General features: G+C 34.4%; 1 protein-coding gene across 1 annotated transcript in view; it reads right to left on the reverse strand.

Annotated features, from left to right (window-relative positions):
- LOC140595216 (protein eyes shut homolog) overlaps window positions 1–21,327 on the reverse strand; it is a 162,078-nt gene that overhangs the window by 17,391 nt on the left and 123,360 nt on the right. The window contains exon 6 of the mRNA XM_072735017.1: window positions 1,287–1,449. Within this exon, the coding sequence (XP_072591118.1) occupies window positions 1,287–1,449 (163 nt within the window). The remainder of the gene's footprint in view (window positions 1–1,286; window positions 1,450–21,327) is intronic.

Below are 21,327 nucleotides of genomic sequence, written 5' to 3' on the forward strand. Positions count from 1 at the left end.
CCAACCCCTCACAAGATGACTACTAGACAACTCTATCCATTTTCCAATTTCTCCACTTGATCATTATTTAAATGTGTCAAACCCTACAGTGATTTTTCTATTCCTTTAAAAACATAAATATTTAACCCAGCATTTGAGTTCCGGCATTGCCTTCTCCTCAAATCTTATTTCTTTTTTTTTAAAGACTTTATTTATTTATTTATTCATGACAGAGCAAGAGAGAGAGAGAGAGAGACAGGCAGAGTGAGAAGCAGGCTCCATGCAGGGAGCCCGACGTGGGACTCGATCCCGGGTCTCCAGGAGCACACCCCGGGTGGAAGGTGGCGCTAAACCGCTGGGCCACAGGTGCTGCCCTCAAATCTTATTTCCATTCTTGTTCTCAGAGATCCAGCCAGATCGTCAAAGGATTCATCTCTTAAAATTTAGTGGAAGTTTCTTTAATCGACTTTATTGGGGGTATAATTGACATATAAAAAGTTGTAGATATTTAATGTATACAACTTGATGTGTTTGGAGTTACGTATACATGTGTAAAACTATAATCAAAATCAATGTCATAAACCTATCCATCACTTCTAGAACTTTCTTCCCACTCACTTTTTTTTTATTGTTTGTTTTTCTTTTGTGATAAGAATGTTTAATATAAGATCTGTCCTCTTCGGAAAATTTTAAACATACAATATGGTACCATTAATCATGGGCCCTATGTTGTACAGTAGACTTCAAAACTGCTTTCTCTTGTATAACTGAAACTTTGTATCCTTTGAACAGTGTTTTAAAAAATATAATTCCCTCGATCTAAAATGCACTCTTTCCAACTTCTCTCCCCCCACCTCATTCTTGTATTTCTGTTCAAGGGTCATTTTATCCTGGAAACCTTATCTGACCTTCCAACTTACTATTCTAATTTTCTATTTTTTTCCACTGGCTATAAACTTTCATGAGAGGCTATTTCTTTCCGTAGGAATATTTTATTTCAATTAACAATTATACACTTATCATTGTATGTGCCAAATAATTCCTCTCCAAAAACAGATCTACAGGAGTAGGGAATAGCTCTAGTTTTCTTCATTATTATATATCTTGCACCAAGGAGAATTCCTGGGATGTAGTGAGTGTTAAGCATATGTCTATTAAAGGAACAAATCAGAGAACACAAGTATTAAATACACTTTTACTTTATTTTGTATTTTGAGATATAAAATATTTTGTGTAATTGGAAAATAAATACTTACCTAATAAATTTTGAAGTGATTCAGGTATATTTTTTTAAAAAATTGGATTACCTTTGAATCCCAGTTGCCACACATATTTAAATTGAAGATGATGATAGGCTTTAGCTTGGCAAATATGACTGATAGTTCCACAATAGCAGGGGTACAGATGAATTAGGCAAACATTCTTCACAAACCAACATGAGTATCTTGTATACTCTAAAGTGCATACATACTAGAAAGGGAAACAATAAAAAATTATGTACACCTTATTGAAATATGTTTATAAGTCTTTTGCTTATAAATATACAGCTAATTTCTAAAAGTACCAATTAAAGTTTATAAGACATACCTTTTATACTACTTATTTCTTTTATTCCTTTTAACTTCTTTTTCTGCATCTTTTTTTTTTTAGATTTTATTTATTTATTCATAAGAGACACACACACAGAGGCAGAAACATAGGCAGAGGGAGAAGCAGGCTCCATGTAGGGAGCCTGATGGGGACTCTATCCTGGGATCCTGGGATCACGCCCTGAGCCGAAGGTAGACGATTAATCACTGAGCCACTCAGGCATCCCTCTGCATCATCTTTCATTATGTTCATGTTCAAAATGCCTACATGATATTCTTTTGGCTAGATTAACTCATTCCTCAATCTACAACAGTCCCTTAGCCTATTTTCTGGGATACATACATGAGATAAGGTATGTTTCCTAGCTGTGTATTAACCTGGGTTTTTGTCCTGTTGAACACACAGCCTGAGAATAGAACAGACACAATGACTATCTAGGGATCCCACAGGAGCCAAAAGGAGTTCCTGAGCAGTAGGGCACCTTGAGGTACTCTGGCCAAATGCCAGGGATCAGATGGATTTAGAACAAGTATGCCAAATGCTCTGACACCAGAACTTTGTATATGACCCAGTGTGTGCCCTAGGTCAGAGCTTCCCCTCCAATGATTATTCATGAAAGAGACATGAGAGACCAGAGCACCAGGCCAGTCAGTGCCTCCAGAGAAGCCCAGGGCTGCTCCCCTAACTGAAGGCATGTCATAGTTCCAAGAGATGCTCCACTTAGCACTCACATATTCCCAGAAGAAAACCAATTGTCAGGAAGAATATAATGATTATCCATTTTCTGAGACCTACATGTTCAGCTTCCACTCAGACCTAAGTTAAGTGGGCTTTTCCTCTTAAGAGTCACCATTTCTGTGACTCTTAAGACATATACACACACACACACATATGTGTGTGTGTGTGTATGTACCTATATAACATATATGTATGTATATATATATATGTATGTATATGTACCAATATAACAAACTAAAAGTAAGAGATACACTTTTAAAAGATTTTATTTATTTTTTCATGAGAAACACAGAGAGAGAGGCAGAGACATAGGCAGAGGGAGAAGCAGGCTCCCCACAGGGAGCCCGATGTGGTACTTGATCCTGGATCCCAGAATCATGTCCTGAGCCAAGGACAGAAGCTCAACTTGATGTTGAGCCACCCGGGCATCCCGAGATACACTGTTTAAAGCATAGGTGAACCAATAGGATTAACACAATGAAATGTCAAGGTACTATTCAAATTTGTTGGGTTTTTAAGAACTTGTATATCATTTTAAAATATTTTAATATAATCAGGGCTTATTTTCTAATAATATGATTTGTCTATGGTAATCCCTAGTGTTTTTTAAAGGATTTTATTTAATTATTCATGAGAGACACACAGAGAGAGAGGCAGGGACACAGGCATAGGGAGAAGCAGGCTCCACGCAGGGAACCCAATGCAAGACTCTATCCTGGGACTCTGGGGTCACACCCTGAGCCAAAGGCAGACTCTCAATGCTGAGCCACCCAGGCATCCCAATCCCTGGTATTTTTAAAGACAGAATTTATACCTGGTTACATCCACTATGAAATTAATAAAGTTTAAACAATTGCAAGTCATACTCAAGTCATCATTAAGCTTTAATACATGGTACTTTACTGAAGTTCTAGAATGACAAACTGATAAGATAATTTTAAAGCCTTGAGGACAGACTAGTATTATATATTCTGTTTAGAGCTTACTTTAATATCCACTTCTCTAAGCTTTCAATGAGAAAATTCCTCTAAATTGGCGAAGAGAAAGTCAGCTAAATCACAAACATCTGAAATTTACTTTACTGTAATTACTACATTAAATGATCTTTGCACTCATTGTTTCAAGCAATGATGACCTTTTACCTGGATTCACAATACAGTGTCCTAACAGCTAGACAAAGTATGAATCTTAAAGTATAAGTCTCTATGTTACTTAATAAATGGCCATATAACTGGAATCAATATTAAAGATAAGGAATAATCTGAAATATTAATTAATTCATTAATAAATTAAGGAAAATTAGTCATTTTGAATTTATGTGGACATGGTGACTAATATAATGGTGACTAATATAATACTGCCTGCCTATTTAAACACTATTTTCTTAATACTCATAAACTTAAATAGAAAGACTTGAGGATACAGTGTAAATTGTCTGACCCAATCAATGTCTTTGAAAATATTCAGTTTCTCTAAAGTGGCCTCTCTTTTACCTTGAGGTTAATTTCCAGTAGAATGAATTGTCCTCTCTGCCATTAAGTTATCTAAAGTTCTACAGTGATCTCAGATATGGTAATATTAGTTTTTCTCCATCAATTTTATTTCATTCCATGAAGATTAGAAAACGTTTATGTTAAAATGCTCACTTACCTATTTTATTTTTTAATCTCCCCAAATTAACACTTGGAATTAGTGCTTTAAAAATAATTATTAGTTTTAATACTCTTCAATGAATTCATGTATTAGGTAACAAATATTTGTTAGAAAATCTGCGGTAGTCTGGGAATAGATTTCAGCAATCATAAATTTCAACCTTCATCCATGAAATGGGTTAAACTATTGTGGTAGAGTGCATTTAAGAGATCAATTCAACTGTTTGCATGGGACTTTAGTTTGTTATTATTGAATTTACTATGTCCAATCAAGGCACTCAAGTCCTCTGCAAACTAGGATGGCTAGCTACTCTCTGTAGATTCCACATTCAAAGTATTATTCCTGAAATGAATGAGAATGAGGAACAGAGCTGCAACTGGCATGTGATGACAGAAATTATCTTCTGTTGTTTTAGGCCTCTGAAGTGTGTGTGTATGCACCTGTGTGTTTGTGGGGGGTTAATCACAGTGGCATAACTTGCCTAACACACTTATCAAAAGTTTCCTCTCTCTAGAAGTGAGACTAATCTCATTTTCTGAGGATTTTTTCAAATTTGAAATATCTATCAACTATATTACATTTGCCCTTATCCTACAAAATATATAGCTCATATTTCTGTAAGAAAATTAATATTTATTGTAGTAAACAATAGGTGTTTATATGTTGCTAATAACATAAATATAGAAAATAGCATCAATTTCTCCTATACTTGACTGCCAAGTATATATATAAAAATTGAACATGGGAAACAATTCAGCATTTATATTATTTCTTTTGAAAGTGAGTGAGGTGCCAGGGGGTGGGGATATACAGACATGCAGTTGGAAGTGAACATCTATCTTGTTGTTGACAGTGAACTAATTAACTAGCACATATTAGAAAACTAAACTTGAACTGACGTTGAACTTCAATAAGCCTGTGAGAGCATAATTTTGGTAAGCAAAGAGTGAAATTAAGACAATGATGAAGTAATTTCAAAATGACAGTAAAAAGAAGCAAGAAAATCAAGAGAATTGTCCATAAAAAGGAAAGCAATCTTTTTCTTTCTTTCTTTTTTTTTTTTTTTTGCATCACATGTCAGTATATGTTACATCAGCAAGAGGCAATTTTGCAGTATCAAAGTTTTGTGACTTTTATTTGATTGACACAAAATACATATTCATAAAAATTTTATAATTCTAACCAACTGCTTTAACATCTCATATGCCAAATATATTTGATGATGCTTTCCTTAAGGCTTTTCTTTTTTTATAAAGGGAGACTGATCTTGATTGATAGTATGAAGAAGCTTTAAAAACAACTTTAAATGCTGATTTATTATTTTACTAACCACATTTCTTAGGGTAGATACTGATTTCTTTTAGATATCCTACTTCTTTTGCTGCTTTAAGTATTTTAAACTTCTCTCTTTCAAATAAACTATCCCTAAATCATGCCTTATACCTACAACTCAACATCTATATTTTCTGGTGACTCTACACTTATTTTAAGCATTTATCAGTTTTTATAAACTGTGTAAGAATGTATAGGCATGTTTTTCCATTTATATAATAAAGATAATAATAGAGATAAAGGGTAATCCATCTCTTTCTATTTCTCTCTTTGTGTGTGTTTGAGGAATACGATTTTACCATACATATAAATTCTACCATTATTCAAATGTGTTCAAAAACATTACCTTATTTAATTCATTTTATCTGAATACTCAACAGCCTTGGTGGAATAAATCTTATATTCTGTTGCACACTTCAGATAACTAAGAAGTTTTGTCTATTTGAGTTTATATACCTTGATTTTCATAAGGCTAGTACAAAAACCTACATATTTGGGTTTCCAATCCCATAATATTCCACTTTATTTTTGTTTTTTAATTTATACTTCAATAGGAGAAGTATTGGTGCAATGTTAACTGACTGACACAACAGAAATACTATCTTAAAGCTTTGAAGTACAGGATCTTATAAATCTGAAGTTTTCTTGATTTTGTGACCTTCTCCTTCCAATGATATTTCTTTTTCACTCATCCTTCCTGAGCTACTACAAAGAAATCAGTAACATTTTATTTGTGTTATATCTTATTCTACCTGGTATAAAGAAATTTAAGGATTTTTGAAAGGGCAGTGATGAATTCACAAGGAAAAATATTATAAATTATCCAATTATATACTTCCTACAAGAGACTTAACATAGCTTTAAGAACACATGTAGACAGAGTGAAGTGAGGGAAAAATATATTTCAATTGATTGGTAACCAAAGGATAGTAGGGCAGCTACATCAGACAAAATAAACTTTAACCAAAAAATGGTCAAAAGAGACAAAGATGGTTATTATATAATGATAAAGTAATCAATCCATCAAGAAGATATAGCAGCTGTAAATATTTATGCACCTAACATTATACCCATATACATAAAGCAAATGCTAAAAGAGCAAAAGGGAGAAATAAAAAGCAATACAATAATACTTGGGGGTCATTAATGCCCCACTCTAAACAATGAATAGGTCCATTCATGGAATCTATAAAAAAGAGCAGATTTGAATCAAACTATAAACCAAATGGATCTAACAGAATATTCCATACAACAGCGGCAGAAAAGGCATATGCTAGGCTACAAAACAAGTCAAAGTCAAGAAGAATGAAATTATATGAAGTATTATTACTGAGCACAATGATGTGAAGCTACATATCAATAATAGGAAAACTAGAAAATTTATAAATATATGGAAATTAGACAACACAAAAATAGATAAAAATATATATCAAAAGAGAAATTTAGGGATCCCTGGGTGGCGCAGCGGTTTGGCGCCTGACTTTGGCCCAGGGCGCGATCCTGGAGACCAGGGATCGAATCCCATATCAGGCTCCCGGTGCATGGAGCCTGCTTCTCCCTCCGCCTGTGTCTCTGCCTCTCTCTCTCTCTGTGTGACTATCATAAATAAATAAAAATTTTTTTTAAAAAAAAAGAGAAATTTAAAAAAAATCTTGAGATAAATGAAAATGGAAAAAAAAAAACATGCTAAAATATAGATGCAAAACCAGTTCTAAGGGGTAAGTGTATAGTGCTAAATGCATATATCAAGAAAAAAACATATCTCACACAACCTTACTTTATATTTCAAGGAACTAGAAGAATAAACTAGACAAATGTTAGCAGAAGGAAAGAAATAATAAATTATAACAGAAATAAATGAAATAGAAAATAGAAAAACAATAAAAGAGATGAACAAAAATAAGATTTGGTTCCATGAAAAGATAACTAAACTTGACAAATGTTTAGCTAGAACAAACAAGGGTAGAGGGAAAGAAGCCCAAATAAATTATGAATGAAAAAAGAGATATTACAACTTATACCATACAAATAAAAAAGATCCTAAAAGACTACTATGAATAATCATATACAAACGAATTGAAAAACATAAAAGAAATGGATATATTTTAATAAACATTAATTGACCAAGTCTGAATCATAAAGAAATTAAAAATTTGAACAGAAAAATAGAGAGAAAGGAGATGGAGTCAGTAACCAAAAAACCTCCCAAAAAAGAATTTACCAAGATCAGATAAATTCATTCATGAACGTTAACAAACTTTTAAGAACTGATATCAATTCTCAATATCTCCCAAAAAATTAAAGGGAAGGAACACTCTTAAAATCATTTTATGAGGCCAGCATTACTTCTACCACTAGCAAGTGGATTAAAGATTAAATAAAGACTGAAAACCAAAAAAATCCTAGAAGAAAACAAGAAAAAAAATCATTGACTTTGGTCTCGGCAGTTATTTCATGCATATGATCCCAAAAGCAAAATAAACAAGTGGGAATACACAACCCCTCCCCCGCCAAAAAAGAAAAAGACAATGTTTGCATTGGAAAAAAAATCTGATATACCACATATGTAATTCTGCCATAAAAAAGTAAAAAAGAAAAACTGTCATTTGAGATAACATAGATGAACTTTGATGGCATTATGTTAAGTGAAAGAAGTCAAAGAAAGGCAAAAAGTGTATGATCTCACGTATGTGTTGAATCTAAAACAAAACAAAACAAAACAAAACAAAACCAAAAAAAAAAAAAAAACATAAAATCCAAAGAAATAGCAGATTGGTGTTGCCTTGGGGGGTGGTGGGAAAATGGGCAAAGTTTGTCAAAGAGTACACACCACCAGTTATATGATGAATAAATTTTGAAGATGTAACATAATATATATCAGAGTGACTATATTAACAATATTCTTAGGTATTGGGAAGTTGCTAAGAGAGTAAATATTAAAACTTCTCACCACTCACATACAAATTCCAACTACATGAGAGGTGTTGGATGTGTTAACAAACTTTATTATGGCAATTGTTTTACAAAATACACGTGTATGAAATCATTATATTGTACACAAACTTATGCAATGTCATAGGTCTACTACATTCCCAAATAAAGTTTTGAGAAAAAAGAAATATGCCTATGTATATTATATTATTTTGAAATGAAGAAAAATTACATTTATGTAGAATATATGAATATATGAATAATATATAAATATGCATATAATGTAATATAATATAAATTTATTATTACTATTTGTAAGATTTTATTTATTTATTCATGAGAGAAACACAGAGAGAGAGAGGCAGAGACATAGGCAGGGGGAGAAGCAGGCTCCATGCAGGGAGCCTGATGTGGGACTCGATTCCAGGACCCCAGGATCACACCCTGAGTTGAAGGCAGATGCTCAACCACTGAGCCACTCAGGCATCCCCTAATATAAATTTATTATGTAATCACATAATAAACAAAATTACTTATTTGTAAATATAAATTTAATATAAATATATGTGTGTAAATATATAATAATATATTTATCTGTAAAGTGAATAATATGTACTTAAAAACTTTAGAGAGAGGGATCCCTGGGTGGCGCAGTGGTTTGGCGCCTGCCTTTGGCCCAGGGCGCGATCCTGGAGACCCGGGATCGAATCCCACATCAGGCTCCCGGCGCATGGAGCCTGCTTCTCCCTCCGCCTGTGTCTCTGCCTCTCTCTCTCTCTCTGTGACTATCATAAATAAATAAAAAATTAAAAAAAAAAATTAAAAAAAAAAAAAAAAAAAAACTTTAGAGAGAGAGAGTGCACATGGGAGGGGCAGAAGGAGAGGGAGAGAGAGAATCTCATGCAGACTCATGCTGAGCACAGAGCCCAAGGTGGGGCTTGATCTCATGATCCTGTGATCTTGATCTGAGCTGAAATCAAGAGTCTGATGTTTAACTGACCAAGTGACCCAGACGCCTCATTATCTATATGTATTTAAAGTATTTACTTAGCAGGTGATATCCCCCCTTTTCTTTTTTGGCTTTTTACACTTTGCTTATTTTTTACGTATTTATTTTAATTTTAGTTAGTTAACATACAATGTTGTATTACTTTCAGGTGCACAAGAGTGATTCAACAATTCCATACATTACCCAGTGCTCATTACAAGTGCAATCTTTAATCACCATCACCTATTTAACATCCCCTACACCCTCTCCTCTGGCAACTAGCAGTTTGTTCCCTGCAAATAAGAGTCAGTTTCTTGATTTCTTCTTTTTTTCCTTTTTCTCTTTTGTTTCTTAAATCTCACAAATGAGTGGAAACATATGGTATCTTCCTTTCTTCTACTGATATATTTCACTTAGAATTATACTGTCTAACTCCATTCATGTTATTGCAAATGTCAAGATTTCATTGTCTTTTATGACTAAACTATATATAGTGTATATACACTATATATGTATGTGTGTATACACACACATATACACACACATATACATATATATACATATATATATCAATAGAAAAAGAAATAGTATATACATTTTATGTAGAAGTATTATATATTAATATATTTTATCTAACATATAAGATAACATACATATGTTATGTTATATGTCATATGTTCTTTATCCATTCATCAGTTGATGGACTCTAGGGCTGTTTCCATGTCTTGACTCTTGTAAATAATGCTACTATAAACATGGGGGTGCATATCCCTTTGAATTAATGTTTTTATATTCTTTTGGAAAATACCCAGTACTGTGATTGCTGGATTATAGGGTAGTTTTATTTTTAACTTTTTGAAAGGAACCTCCGTACTGTCTTCCACAGTGGCTGCACCAGTTAGCATTCCCAACAAGAGTGCAAAAGGTTTACATTTCTCCACACCCTCATCAACACCTGGTATTTCTTGTGTTTTGATTTTAGTCATTCTGACAGTTCTGAGATTTTTATCTCATTTTATTTTGGTTTGCATTTCCTTGATGGTAAGTGATGATGAATATCTTTTCATGTGTCTGTTCACCATCTGTGTGTCTCCTTTGGAGAAATATCTATGTTTTCTGTTTATTTTTCAATTGTATTTGTTTGCTGGGTGTTGAGTTTTAAAAGTTCTTCATATATTTTGGGTACTAACCCTTTATCCAATATGTCATTTGTAAGTATCTTCTCCCATTCTGAAGGTCACCTTTTAGTTTTATTGATTGTTTCCTTTGCTGTGCAGAACCTTTTTATCCTGATGAAGTCCCAATAGTTTATTTTTGCTTTTGTTTCCCTTACCTCTGGAGACGTATCTAGAGAAGTTGCCACAGCAGAAATCAAAGAGGTTGCAGCCTGTGTCCCCCTCCAAGATTTTGATGAGTTCTGGTCTCATATTTAGATCTCCCATCCATTTTGAATTTATTTTTGTGTCTGGTATAAGAAAGTGATCCAGTTTCTTTCTTCTGCATGTGGCTGTCCAGTTTTCCCAACACGATTTGTTGAAGAGACTATCTTTTATCCTTTGGATATTCCTCCCTGCTTTGTCATAGATTAGTTGATTATATAGTTGTGAATCCATTTCTGGGTTCTCTATTCTGTTCCATCGATCTATGTGTCTATTTTTGTGCATACTGTCTTAATGACACAAGACATGTATATAGCTTGAAATCTGGAATTCTGTGATGCTTCCAGCTTTGCTTTTCCTTTTCAAGATTGTTTTGGCTATTCAGGGTCTTTTGTGGTTCCATACAGATTTTAGGATTGTTTGTTCAAGCTCTATGAAATACGCTCTTGGTATTTTGATAGAGATTGCATTGAATATGTTGATTGCTGTGTCTATTGAAATGCTCATATGCTTTCTCTTATTGATGTAATATGTCAGGTTGATTGATTTGCAAATATTGAGCCACCCTTGCAACCAATGAATAAATCCCAATTGATCATGCTGAATAATTTTTTTAAAAATGTACTGTTGGATTTGGTTTGCTACTTTTTTTCTTTTTTGAGGATTTTTGCATCCATGTTCATCAGAGATACTGGCCTGTAGTTTTCTTTTTTAGAGGTAACTTTATTTGGTTTTAGTATTAGGGTAATTCTGGCCTCATAGAATTAATTTGAAAGTTTTCTTTCCTTTTCTATTTTCTGGAATAGTTTGAGACAAAAAGGTATTAGCTTTTTAATTTTTGTTTTCAAATGTTTGGTAGGATTCTCCTTTGAAGCCATCTGGTCCTGGACTTTAGTTTGTTCGGAGGTTTTTTTTGTTTTGTTTTGTTTTGTTTTTGTTTTTGTTTTTGATTACTGATTCAACTTCTTTACTAGTTATCAGTCTGTTCAAATATTCTATTTCTTTTTGTTTCAGTTTTGGTAGTTTACATGATTCTAGGAATGTATTCATTTCTTCTAGGTTGTCTTATTTGCTGGCATATAGTTTTTCATAGTATTCTCTTATGATTGTTTGGAATTCTGTGGTGTTGGTTGCTATTCTCTTGTCTCCTTTGTGATCTTTTTGAGTACTCTTCTTTTTTTCTTGATAAATCTGACTAGAAGTTTATAAATTTTATTGATTTTTTTCTCAAAGAACCAGTTCCTGGATTCAATGATCTGTTCTATTATATTTTGAAAATTCTATATATTTGCTCTAATCTTCATTATTTCCTTCTTTATGCTGGTTTTAAGTTTTGTTTTTTGTTCTATTATTTTTTATCTCTTTTAGGTGTAAAGTTAGGTTGTTTGAAATTTTCCTTGCTTGAGGTAGACCTGTATTGCTATAAACTTTTCCTCTTAGAATCACTTTTGGTGATCCCAAAGGTTTTCGACTCTTGTGTTTGAATTTTCACATAGTTTTTAATTTTTGCTTTTATTTCCTGGTAGACTCATTTATTGTTTAGTAGCGTGTAGTTTAACCTCCATGTATTTGTGTTCTTCCCATTTTTTTTTCTTGTGATTGACTCCTTTCATAGTGTTATGGTCAGATAAGAATTATGATTTGACTTCAGTCTCCTTGAGTTTGTTGAGACTTGTTTTGTGGACTAATACATGATCTATTTTGAAGAATATTCTATGTGCACTTGAAAAGAATATGTATTCTGCTGTTTTAGAATGGAATGTTCTGAATATAACTTAAATCCATCTGCTCCAGTGTGTTATTCAGAGCCATTGTTTCCTTGTTGATTTTCTGTTTTGATAATCTATAGTTTGATGTCAGTGGAATGATAAAATCTTTTAACATTACTGTGTTATGGTCAGTTAGTTACTTTATATTTGTTATTAATTGTTTTATGTATTTGGGTGCTCCTATGTTGGATGCATAAATATTGACATTTGTTATATCTTCTTGTTGGAATGTACCCTTTTTATTATATAGTGTCCTTCTTTTCTCTTATAGTCTATTTTATTTAAAAAAATAAAGACTTTTAATTTTATTTATTTGACAGAGAATGAGAGAGAGAGAGAGAGGTCACAAGCAGGTGGAGTGGAAGGCAGAGAGAGAGGGAGAAGCAGGCTCCTTGCCTGTGGGTCTGAGCCAAAGGCAGACAATTAACTGATTGAGCTACCAAGGTGCATGACAGTCTCTATTTTAAATTCTATTTTGTCTAATATAAATATTGCTACTCTGGCTTTCTTTTGACATTCTTTTGCATGATAAATATTTCTCTATTACCTCAGTATCAATCTGCAGTCTAAATGAGTCTCTTTTAGGCAGCATATGGCTATTTTTGTAATCCATTCTGTCAACCTATGTCTTTTGATTGGAGGGCTTAGTCCATTTACATTCAAAGTAATTATTGATAGATATGTAGCTACTGTCACTTTAGTATCTATTTTGTGGTTGTTTTGAAGATTTTCTCTGATCCATTCCTTTCTCTCTTTCATGGTTTACTAATTTCCTTTACTGATATACTTGTATTTCTTTCTCTTTATTCTTCATACATTTATTAGTGGTTTTTGACTTATGATTACCATTAAGTTCTTATATAACATCTTCTACATATAGTGGTCTATATTAAGTTGATGATATATAACATCTACATATAGCATTCTATATTAAGTTGAGGGTCATTTAAGTTTGAACTCATCCTTTATTCTTCCTCTCCCTATATTATAGATATATATTTTTATATTTTATATCATTATATTTTGTGAGTTCCTTGACTGATTTTTTTACAGAAATATTCATTTTTACTGTTTTGTGTTTCCTATCTTTATATTGTCACTGTTGGTCTCTCATTTCCACTCAGACTCCTTTAATATTTGTTGCAGGTCTGGTTTAGTGGTCATAAACTCCTTGACTTTTTGTTGTCTGGGAAACTTTGTTGGTCACAACTTTGTTGGTTTAGTGGTCATAAACTCCTTGACTTTTTGTTGTCTGGGATTTGGATATCTGTTCCCTTCCTCAGATTAGGGAAGTTTTCAGCTATCATTTATTCAAGTAAATTTTCTGTCCCCTCTTCTCATCTTCTTCTGGGACACCCATGATAAGAATATTATTATGTTTAATGGAGTCACTGAGTTTCTGAAGTCTATTGTTTTCCATATTTTTTTTCTCTCTTTTGCTCATCTTGATTACTTTCCATTACTCTGTCTTCTAGGTCATTACTTAATTCCTCAGCTTCTTCTAGCCTGTCATTCCTTCCATCAAGTGTGTTTCTGATTTTATTTTTTGAGCCCTTTATCTCTGCTTTTATTCCGTACTTCTGTGTCAGTGGTCTCACTGATGTCATCCACTCTGATCTCAATTGCAATTCATATTTTTTAAAGATTTATTTATTTAAAAATATATTTATTTATTAGGCACCTGGGTGGCTCAGTGGTTTACTTTTTGCCTTTGGTTCCGGTCATGATCCTGGAGGCCTGAGATCAAGTACCAGATTGGGCTCCTTGTGGGTAGCCGGCTTCTCTCTGCCTATATCTCTGCTTCTCTGTGTCTCTCATGAATAAATAAATTAAATATTAAAAAAATAAAGGTTTATTTATTTATTTATTTAGAGAGTAGAAGGAGGGGCAGATGGAGATGGAGAGAGAAACTCAAGCCTACTCCCTGCTGAACCTGAAGCATGATGTGGGGCTTCAACTCACAACCCTGAGATCATGAACTGAGCTGAAATCAAGTGTCAGGTGCCTAACTGACTGAGCCACTCAGGTGCCCCCAGTTAGCATCTTTATAATTATTACTTTAAATTCTCTATTAGGTATGTTGCTCATATCTATTTCACTTAGATATCTGGCCCTGGCCTTGTCTTGCTTTTTCATTTGCATGATTTTTTTCTGTCTTTTCATTTTGGCTAAGTCTCTGTGACTCTTTTGCTCTTTAAGGAAAGTCAATACATTGCCTGTTCTTAAGGGTAATGACCTTATGAAGAAGAAGTCCTATTGCAGTATGCCGTGTAATGTCCTCTGTTTTAGCCTCATGCTTCTGTTATTGTCTCCAGTGTGTGCTGCATGTGCTATGTTTTTGTGCTCAACCACTTATCTTTCAGATCAGTCATCTTCAGAGTTCTCTTGCCTGTTGTAGGCCACATTTGGCCCCTGGCCTGAATGTGGTGCACTTAACTATGTGTGCTCTGATCTGTTCGTGAAATGAGACCTATCACCACTGCAGTTAGAACCACAGCTATACACAACTTCCATGTCAGGAGACACATGTGGTGTGAGCAAGGATTTAGACCAGCCTTCTAGGGGATGGGGGCTGCGGTGCTGGGACTGAGGCAAGCAAGACTAGGAACAGTGGTCCACCAGAACATTGGGTGATGGTAGAGGTGGGTGGACAGTGGGGGTGGGGAGGGTTTGGTGTAAGCAACTTGGGTAGCAAGTCTAGGCACTGTGCTGTTAAAACACTTCAAACTGTGCTTATGCTAAGAGGTGGGACAATTAAGTGTTATTGGCCAGTTCCTTTGTTCCTAGAGGGATCTTTCTATGGAATTTGCCTGTCTGGGATGTGCTCAGAGATGAGCAAATAACCTCAACATGGTGTACCCTAAGCACTCTTCAGATGGCTGTTTCCATACTCGATGTTCCACTGTTTTCCCTACCTTTTCTTCAAGAGCAGCACAGTGCCCTCCAGGCTCTATCCCAGTCAAGCCCCCTGACCTTTAAAACTTCTAGGCTATTAGCCCTGCTGATTGTCAGAACTCACAGAATTCAGCCTCTCTTCATTTCCAAGCCAGTTGCCAACTGCCATGAGCTCCTCTGTGAGTTAGTCTGTCTCTTATCCTTCTCCATGACTTGCCTCCCTTCCCATCATAATGACCAAGATCCGTTTCTTTCTCTGACTCTGTCTCTGTACTTCCAAACTTCTTTGATGTAACCTCTTCTCTATTTCCAGTTGTGACATTTTTTTTAATTAATTTTTATTGGTGTTCAATTTACCAACATACAGAAAAACACCCAGTGCTCATCCCATCAAGTGTCCACCTCAGTGCCCGTCACCGATTCCCCTCCAACACCCGCCCTCCTCCCCTTCCACTACCCCTAGTTCGTTTCCCCGAGTTAGGAGTCTTTATGTTCTGTCTCCCTTCCTGATATTTCCCAACATTTCTTTTCCCTTCCTTTATATTCCCTTTCATTATTATTCATATTCCCCAAATGAATGAGAACATACACTGTTTGCCCTTCTCCGATTGACTTATTTCACTCAGCATAATACCCTCCAGTTCCATCCACGTCGAAGCAAATGGTGGGTATTTGTCGTTTCTAATTGCTGAGTAATATTCCATTGTATACATAAACCACATCTTTATCCATTCATCTTTTGATGGACACCGAGGCTCCTTCCACAGTTTGGCTATTGTGGCCATTGCTGATAGAAACATCGGGCTGCAGGTGTCCCAACGTTTCATTGCATCTGAATCTTTGGGGTAAATCCCCAACAGTGCAATTGTTGGGTCATAGGGCAGGTCTATTTTTAACTCTTTGAGGACCCTCCACACAGTTTTCCAGAGTGGCTGCACCAGTTCACATTCCCACCAACAGTGTAAGAGGGTTCCCTTTTCTCCGCATCCTCTCCAACATTTGTTGTTTCCTGCCTTGTTAATTTTCCCCATTCTCACTGGTGTGAGGTGGTATCTCATTGTGGTTTTGATTTGTATTTCCCTGATGGCAAGTGATGCAGAGCATTTTCTCATGTGCATGTTGGCCATGTCTATGTCTTCCTCTGAGAGATTTCTGTTCATGTCTTTTGCCCATTTCATGATTGGATTGTTTGTTTCTTTGGTGTTGAGTTTAATAAGTTCTTTATAGATTTTGTAAACTAGCCCTTTATCTGATATGTCATTTGCAAATATCTTCTCCCATTCTGTAGGTTGTCTTTTAGTTTTGTTGACTGTATCCTTTGCTGTGCGAAAGCTTCTTATCTTGATGAAGTCCCAATAGTTCATTTTTGCTTTTGTTTCTTTTGCCTTTGTGGATGTATCTTGCAAGAAGTTACTATGGCCGAGTTCAAAGAGGGTGTTGCCTGTGTTCTCTTCTATGATTTTGATGGACTCTTGTCTCACATTTAGATCTCTCATCCATTTTGAGTTTATCTTTGTGTATGGTGAAAGAGAGTGATCCAGTTTCATTCTTCTGCATGTGGATGTCCAATTTTCCCAGCACCATTTATTGAAGAGACTGTCTTTCTTCCAATGGATAGTCTTTCCTCCTTTATCGAATATTAGATGACCATACATTTCAGGGTCCACTTCTGGGTTCTCTATTCTGTTCTATTGATCTATGTGTCTGTTTTTGTGCCAGTACCACACTGTCTTGATGACCACAGCTTTGTAGTACAACCTGAAATCTGGCATTGTGATGCCCCCAGCTATGGTTTTCTTTTTTAATATTCCCCTGGCTATTCGGGGTCTTTTCTGATTCCACACAAATCTTAAAATAATTTGTTCTAACTCTCTGAAGAAAGTCCATGGTATTTTGATAGGGATTGCATTAAACGTATAACTTGCCCTGGGTAACATTGACATTTTTACAATATTAATTCTGCCAATCCATGAGCAAGGAATATTTTTCCATCTCTTTGTGTCTTCCTCCATTTCTTTCAGAAGTGTTCTATAGTTTTTAGGGTATAGATCTTTTACCTCTTTGGTTAGGTTTATTCCTAGGTATCTTATGCTTTTGGGTGCAATTGTAAATGGGATTGACTCCTTAATTTCTCTTTCTTCAGTCTCATTGTTAGTGTATAGAAATGCCATTGATTTCTGGGCATTGATTTTGTATCCTGCCACACTACCAAATTGCTGTATGAGTTCTAGCAATCTTGGGGTGGAGGCTTTTGGGTTTTCTATGTAGGGTATCATGTCATCGGCGAAGAGGGAGAGTTTGACTTCTTCTTTGCCAATTTGAATGCCTTTAATGTCTTTTTGTTGTCTGATTCCTGAGGCGAGGACTTCCAGAACTATGTTGAACAGCAGTGGTGAGAGTGGACATCCCTGTCTTGTTCCTGATCTTAGGGGAAAGGCTCCCAGTGCTTCCCCATTGAGAATGATATTTGCTGTGGGCTTTTCGTAAATGGCCTTTAAGATGTCGAGGAAAGTTCCCTCTATCCCAACACTCTGAAGGGTTTTGATCAGGAATGGATGCTGTATTTTGTCAAATGCTTTCTCTGCATCTAATGAGAGGATCATATGGTTCTTGGTTTTTCTCTTGCTGATATGATGAATCACATTGATGGTTTTACGAGTGTTGAACCAGCCTTGTGTCCCGGGGATAAATCCTACTTGGTCATGGTGAATAATTTTCTTAATGTGTTGTTGGATCCTATTGGCTAGTATCTTGTTGAGAATTTTTGCATCCATGTTCATCAGGGATATTGGTCTGTAATTGTCCTTTTTGGTGGGGTCTTTGTCTGGTTTCCCAGTTGTGACATTTGTTCTGTCAGTATTCAAGTCAATTTCTGGGGTATTCAGGAAGAATTGATAGGGTCCTCCTACTCCTACTCCACTGTCATCTTCCAACCTCTCCCTTTCTTCCCATTCTTAAACATATAGATTTTGTAAAATTGTTCTATATTAGTATCCTATGTCAGTATGAATAAACTGTAATATTTTCCAGTGCTATCCTTTCCCTTAATGTATTTATTCCCTCTGAAGGACTTTTGTTTTTAAACCTCTGAAACACAGTGTCTATTATTAAATTCCTATCATTGCTTTAAACTAAATGAAGAAAATTAGAAAATGCATGGAAAATCTTCAAAGAGTGAAGTAATTCTTTTATGTTCAATCAGTCCCAAAGAACTATGAAAATAATCTGGTTATCTGTGCTCCTAAATCAACTTATGGCTGCCAGGCTAAAAATGCATTTACCAAAGTCACTAAATCTTAGTGATAGTTTCTCACACATTTTATGGCCTTAAATGCCAAATTACATTCAATTTCAGGAATGTATTTGATAGTCTGAGAAAGGAAGAAATGGTTATCTTTATCATTTACAATAATGTTAAAATTCTTTTTTTAGAGATCCCTGGGTGGCTCAATGGTTTAGCACCTGCCTTTGGCCCAGGGTGTGATCCTGGAGTCCCAGGATAGAGTCCTGTATCAGGCTCCCTGCATGGAGCCTACTTCTTCCTCTGCCTGTGTCTTTACCTCTCTCTCTCTGTGTATCTCATGAATAAATAAATAAAATCTTAAAAAAAAAATAAAATTCTTTTATTTAATAAATAAAATATTTAAAAATATAAATAAATAAAATTATTTTCTTTAATTTGTTATTTTCACCTTTCTTTCATAGATTAGTTAACATTTGTCTTATTCTGTGATCAAACAAATGACCGTGGAAAATCAAAGTCCCTATTAAAATTTTCATCCTAGCTAAATTCCAGTGAAAGTTCTTGTAATAGCTGTATAACATTAAGATAATTATTTAACTAAAGAGCTTCATTTTTATTTTTCAATTAAATTATATTCCTCTACAGTTGTTTTTGCTTTGTTTTGTTTATAGTTAAATTTCATCTTTTCTGGAGAAAAACAAACTCTCAACTCCTTTAAACATGTATAATTTTATGTCCACAGCATTTAAAATTTTCCAATTGATGCTGGTTTTGGGGAATAGCCAGGCATATTTTATAAGGTTGCCATCCCAGGAAGAGTACATTCTTAACAGACTGAGTGACTCAAATATATATATATGTATATATAATAATATTTACTTGAATAAGTAATGGAAAAATAATTTAATATTTACTAATTTGTTTTAGCACAAATCAAGTTTTTTGGCATTTTGTTACATTACTTCAACTTGACTGAATTTAACACTTTGCTATTTAACTATTTAAACTAAATATTTGTGTAAATATCTTCTCCATATTAAAAAAAAAGTATTAACTAAATCTTTCCCCCAAAAAACTTAATATTTCCAGTATTATTTTTTAATAATCAATTTCTACCTCACCAATTTTACTTTTATATCTAGCAATTTAAATCTTAAATGTTTTTCCAAATAAGCTATTGAATATATTTTCATAAATGGGTAGATATGAGTATAAGACTTTAACTCTTGGTCCATTTTTTTTTAACTCTTGGTCTTCATAAAAGAGATCAAGTTGTACCATATTAAAAATACTAAAATTCACCACGGTATCCTCTTTGGGGGTGAGTCTAGATAATTTTATAATTTCCTCAGGTCTTTCTTATCTTATATTTACCTTTTGTATCATCAGTTTTAATGAGGAAATTAAGGACAATGTGCTTCTATGAGTCAATTAGTTTCATTTTCAAGTTCAGCTCATTCACTTTGGATAACACCACTGAGTTCTTAAAATCAATACTAAAGAGATAGAATATATGTATTAAAAAAGAAGTGGTTGCCAAATTAGAACTTTGCAGAGTAAGAAGAAGAGAGGCATCTAGGTTTTTAAAACTGAAACTTAATTTATGTATCCTGATTTCTATATTCACTGTTTAAATGAGATGAGTAATTTTAATTTCCTTTGCAAGAAAATTTAGCTAGGTGACAGTCCATATTAAGCCTTTTTGTTACAATTATGTAATTAAACTTTGCACCTCATTGTAAAGAGTTCTAGTCATCAGCATAATGTCAGAAGGAATTTTTGTAAATTAAGAAAGATTGCTTGCAAAAACATACTAACTTCGTGAAGGGCATCTAGAAAGATAAAAAGTTAGGACTTCAGGTGACTACCAGGCTGAGAAAAATTGGTAACTGACAAAGAATAAGTGAAGCAAATGCTTTTATCTGTTCTCATAACAGATGTAAGAATAATTAGGGACTGACCCAGATCTGCTAATAGTAAACCTTTTCACATACGGTGACAACAACCAGCAAAAAATACTACCACTCCTATTGTTTTAAGACCTACAATATTCCTTTCATGACCGTTCATCTGCATTCAGTTCTCATTCTCTGAACTATTCTGTCCAATTGTACATCCAAGTAAGAAAAGTTTATGAAGGGCTGGGGAAAGGAGGTAGGAAATACATTGAACATTAAGCATATATTTAAGTATACTCAAGTATGATTAAGTGCTTGTCTGTCTCTCTTGCTGTCAGTTAGAAGAAATAATCCTTTTTCTCTTTCTCCAAATATTTCTTTAAATTTTAGTTAACATACAATGCAATATTAGTTTCAGATGCAGAATTTAGTAATGTATCACTATATATAACACCCAGTGCTTATCACAAGTGCCATTCTTAATACCCCATCGCCTATTTAACCCATCCCCACATCCACCTCCCCTGCAGTAACCCTCAGTTTGTTTTCTACAGTTAAGGGTCTCTCAGTTTGCCCCTTTTTTTCTCCCCTTATGTTCATTTGTTTTGTTTCTTAACTTCCACATATGAGTGAAATTATATGGTATCTGTTTTTCTTTGACTTATTTCACTTAGTATAATACTGTCTAGGTCCATCCATGTCTTTGCAAATGGCAAGATTTCATTCCTTTTTAATCCTTCCTTATAATAGGTGGATACAATCATCAGACCTAAACTTTGAGTGACTACTGTAAAAGCATGAGCTAGGACTGTGGCCGTCTTGTTCAGCTGTGTATGCCTAGGTAGAGTTTCTACAAAGTAGTTTTTCAATAAATATTATTTCAATGAAAACACCTAGTGACATGGCACAAATAAGAAGGCTACAAAACCTG

Source organism: Vulpes vulpes, chromosome 1, assembly GCF_048418805.1.
Source record: "Vulpes vulpes isolate BD-2025 chromosome 1, VulVul3, whole genome shotgun sequence".
Classification (NCBI taxonomy): domain Eukaryota; kingdom Metazoa; phylum Chordata; class Mammalia; order Carnivora; family Canidae; genus Vulpes; species Vulpes vulpes.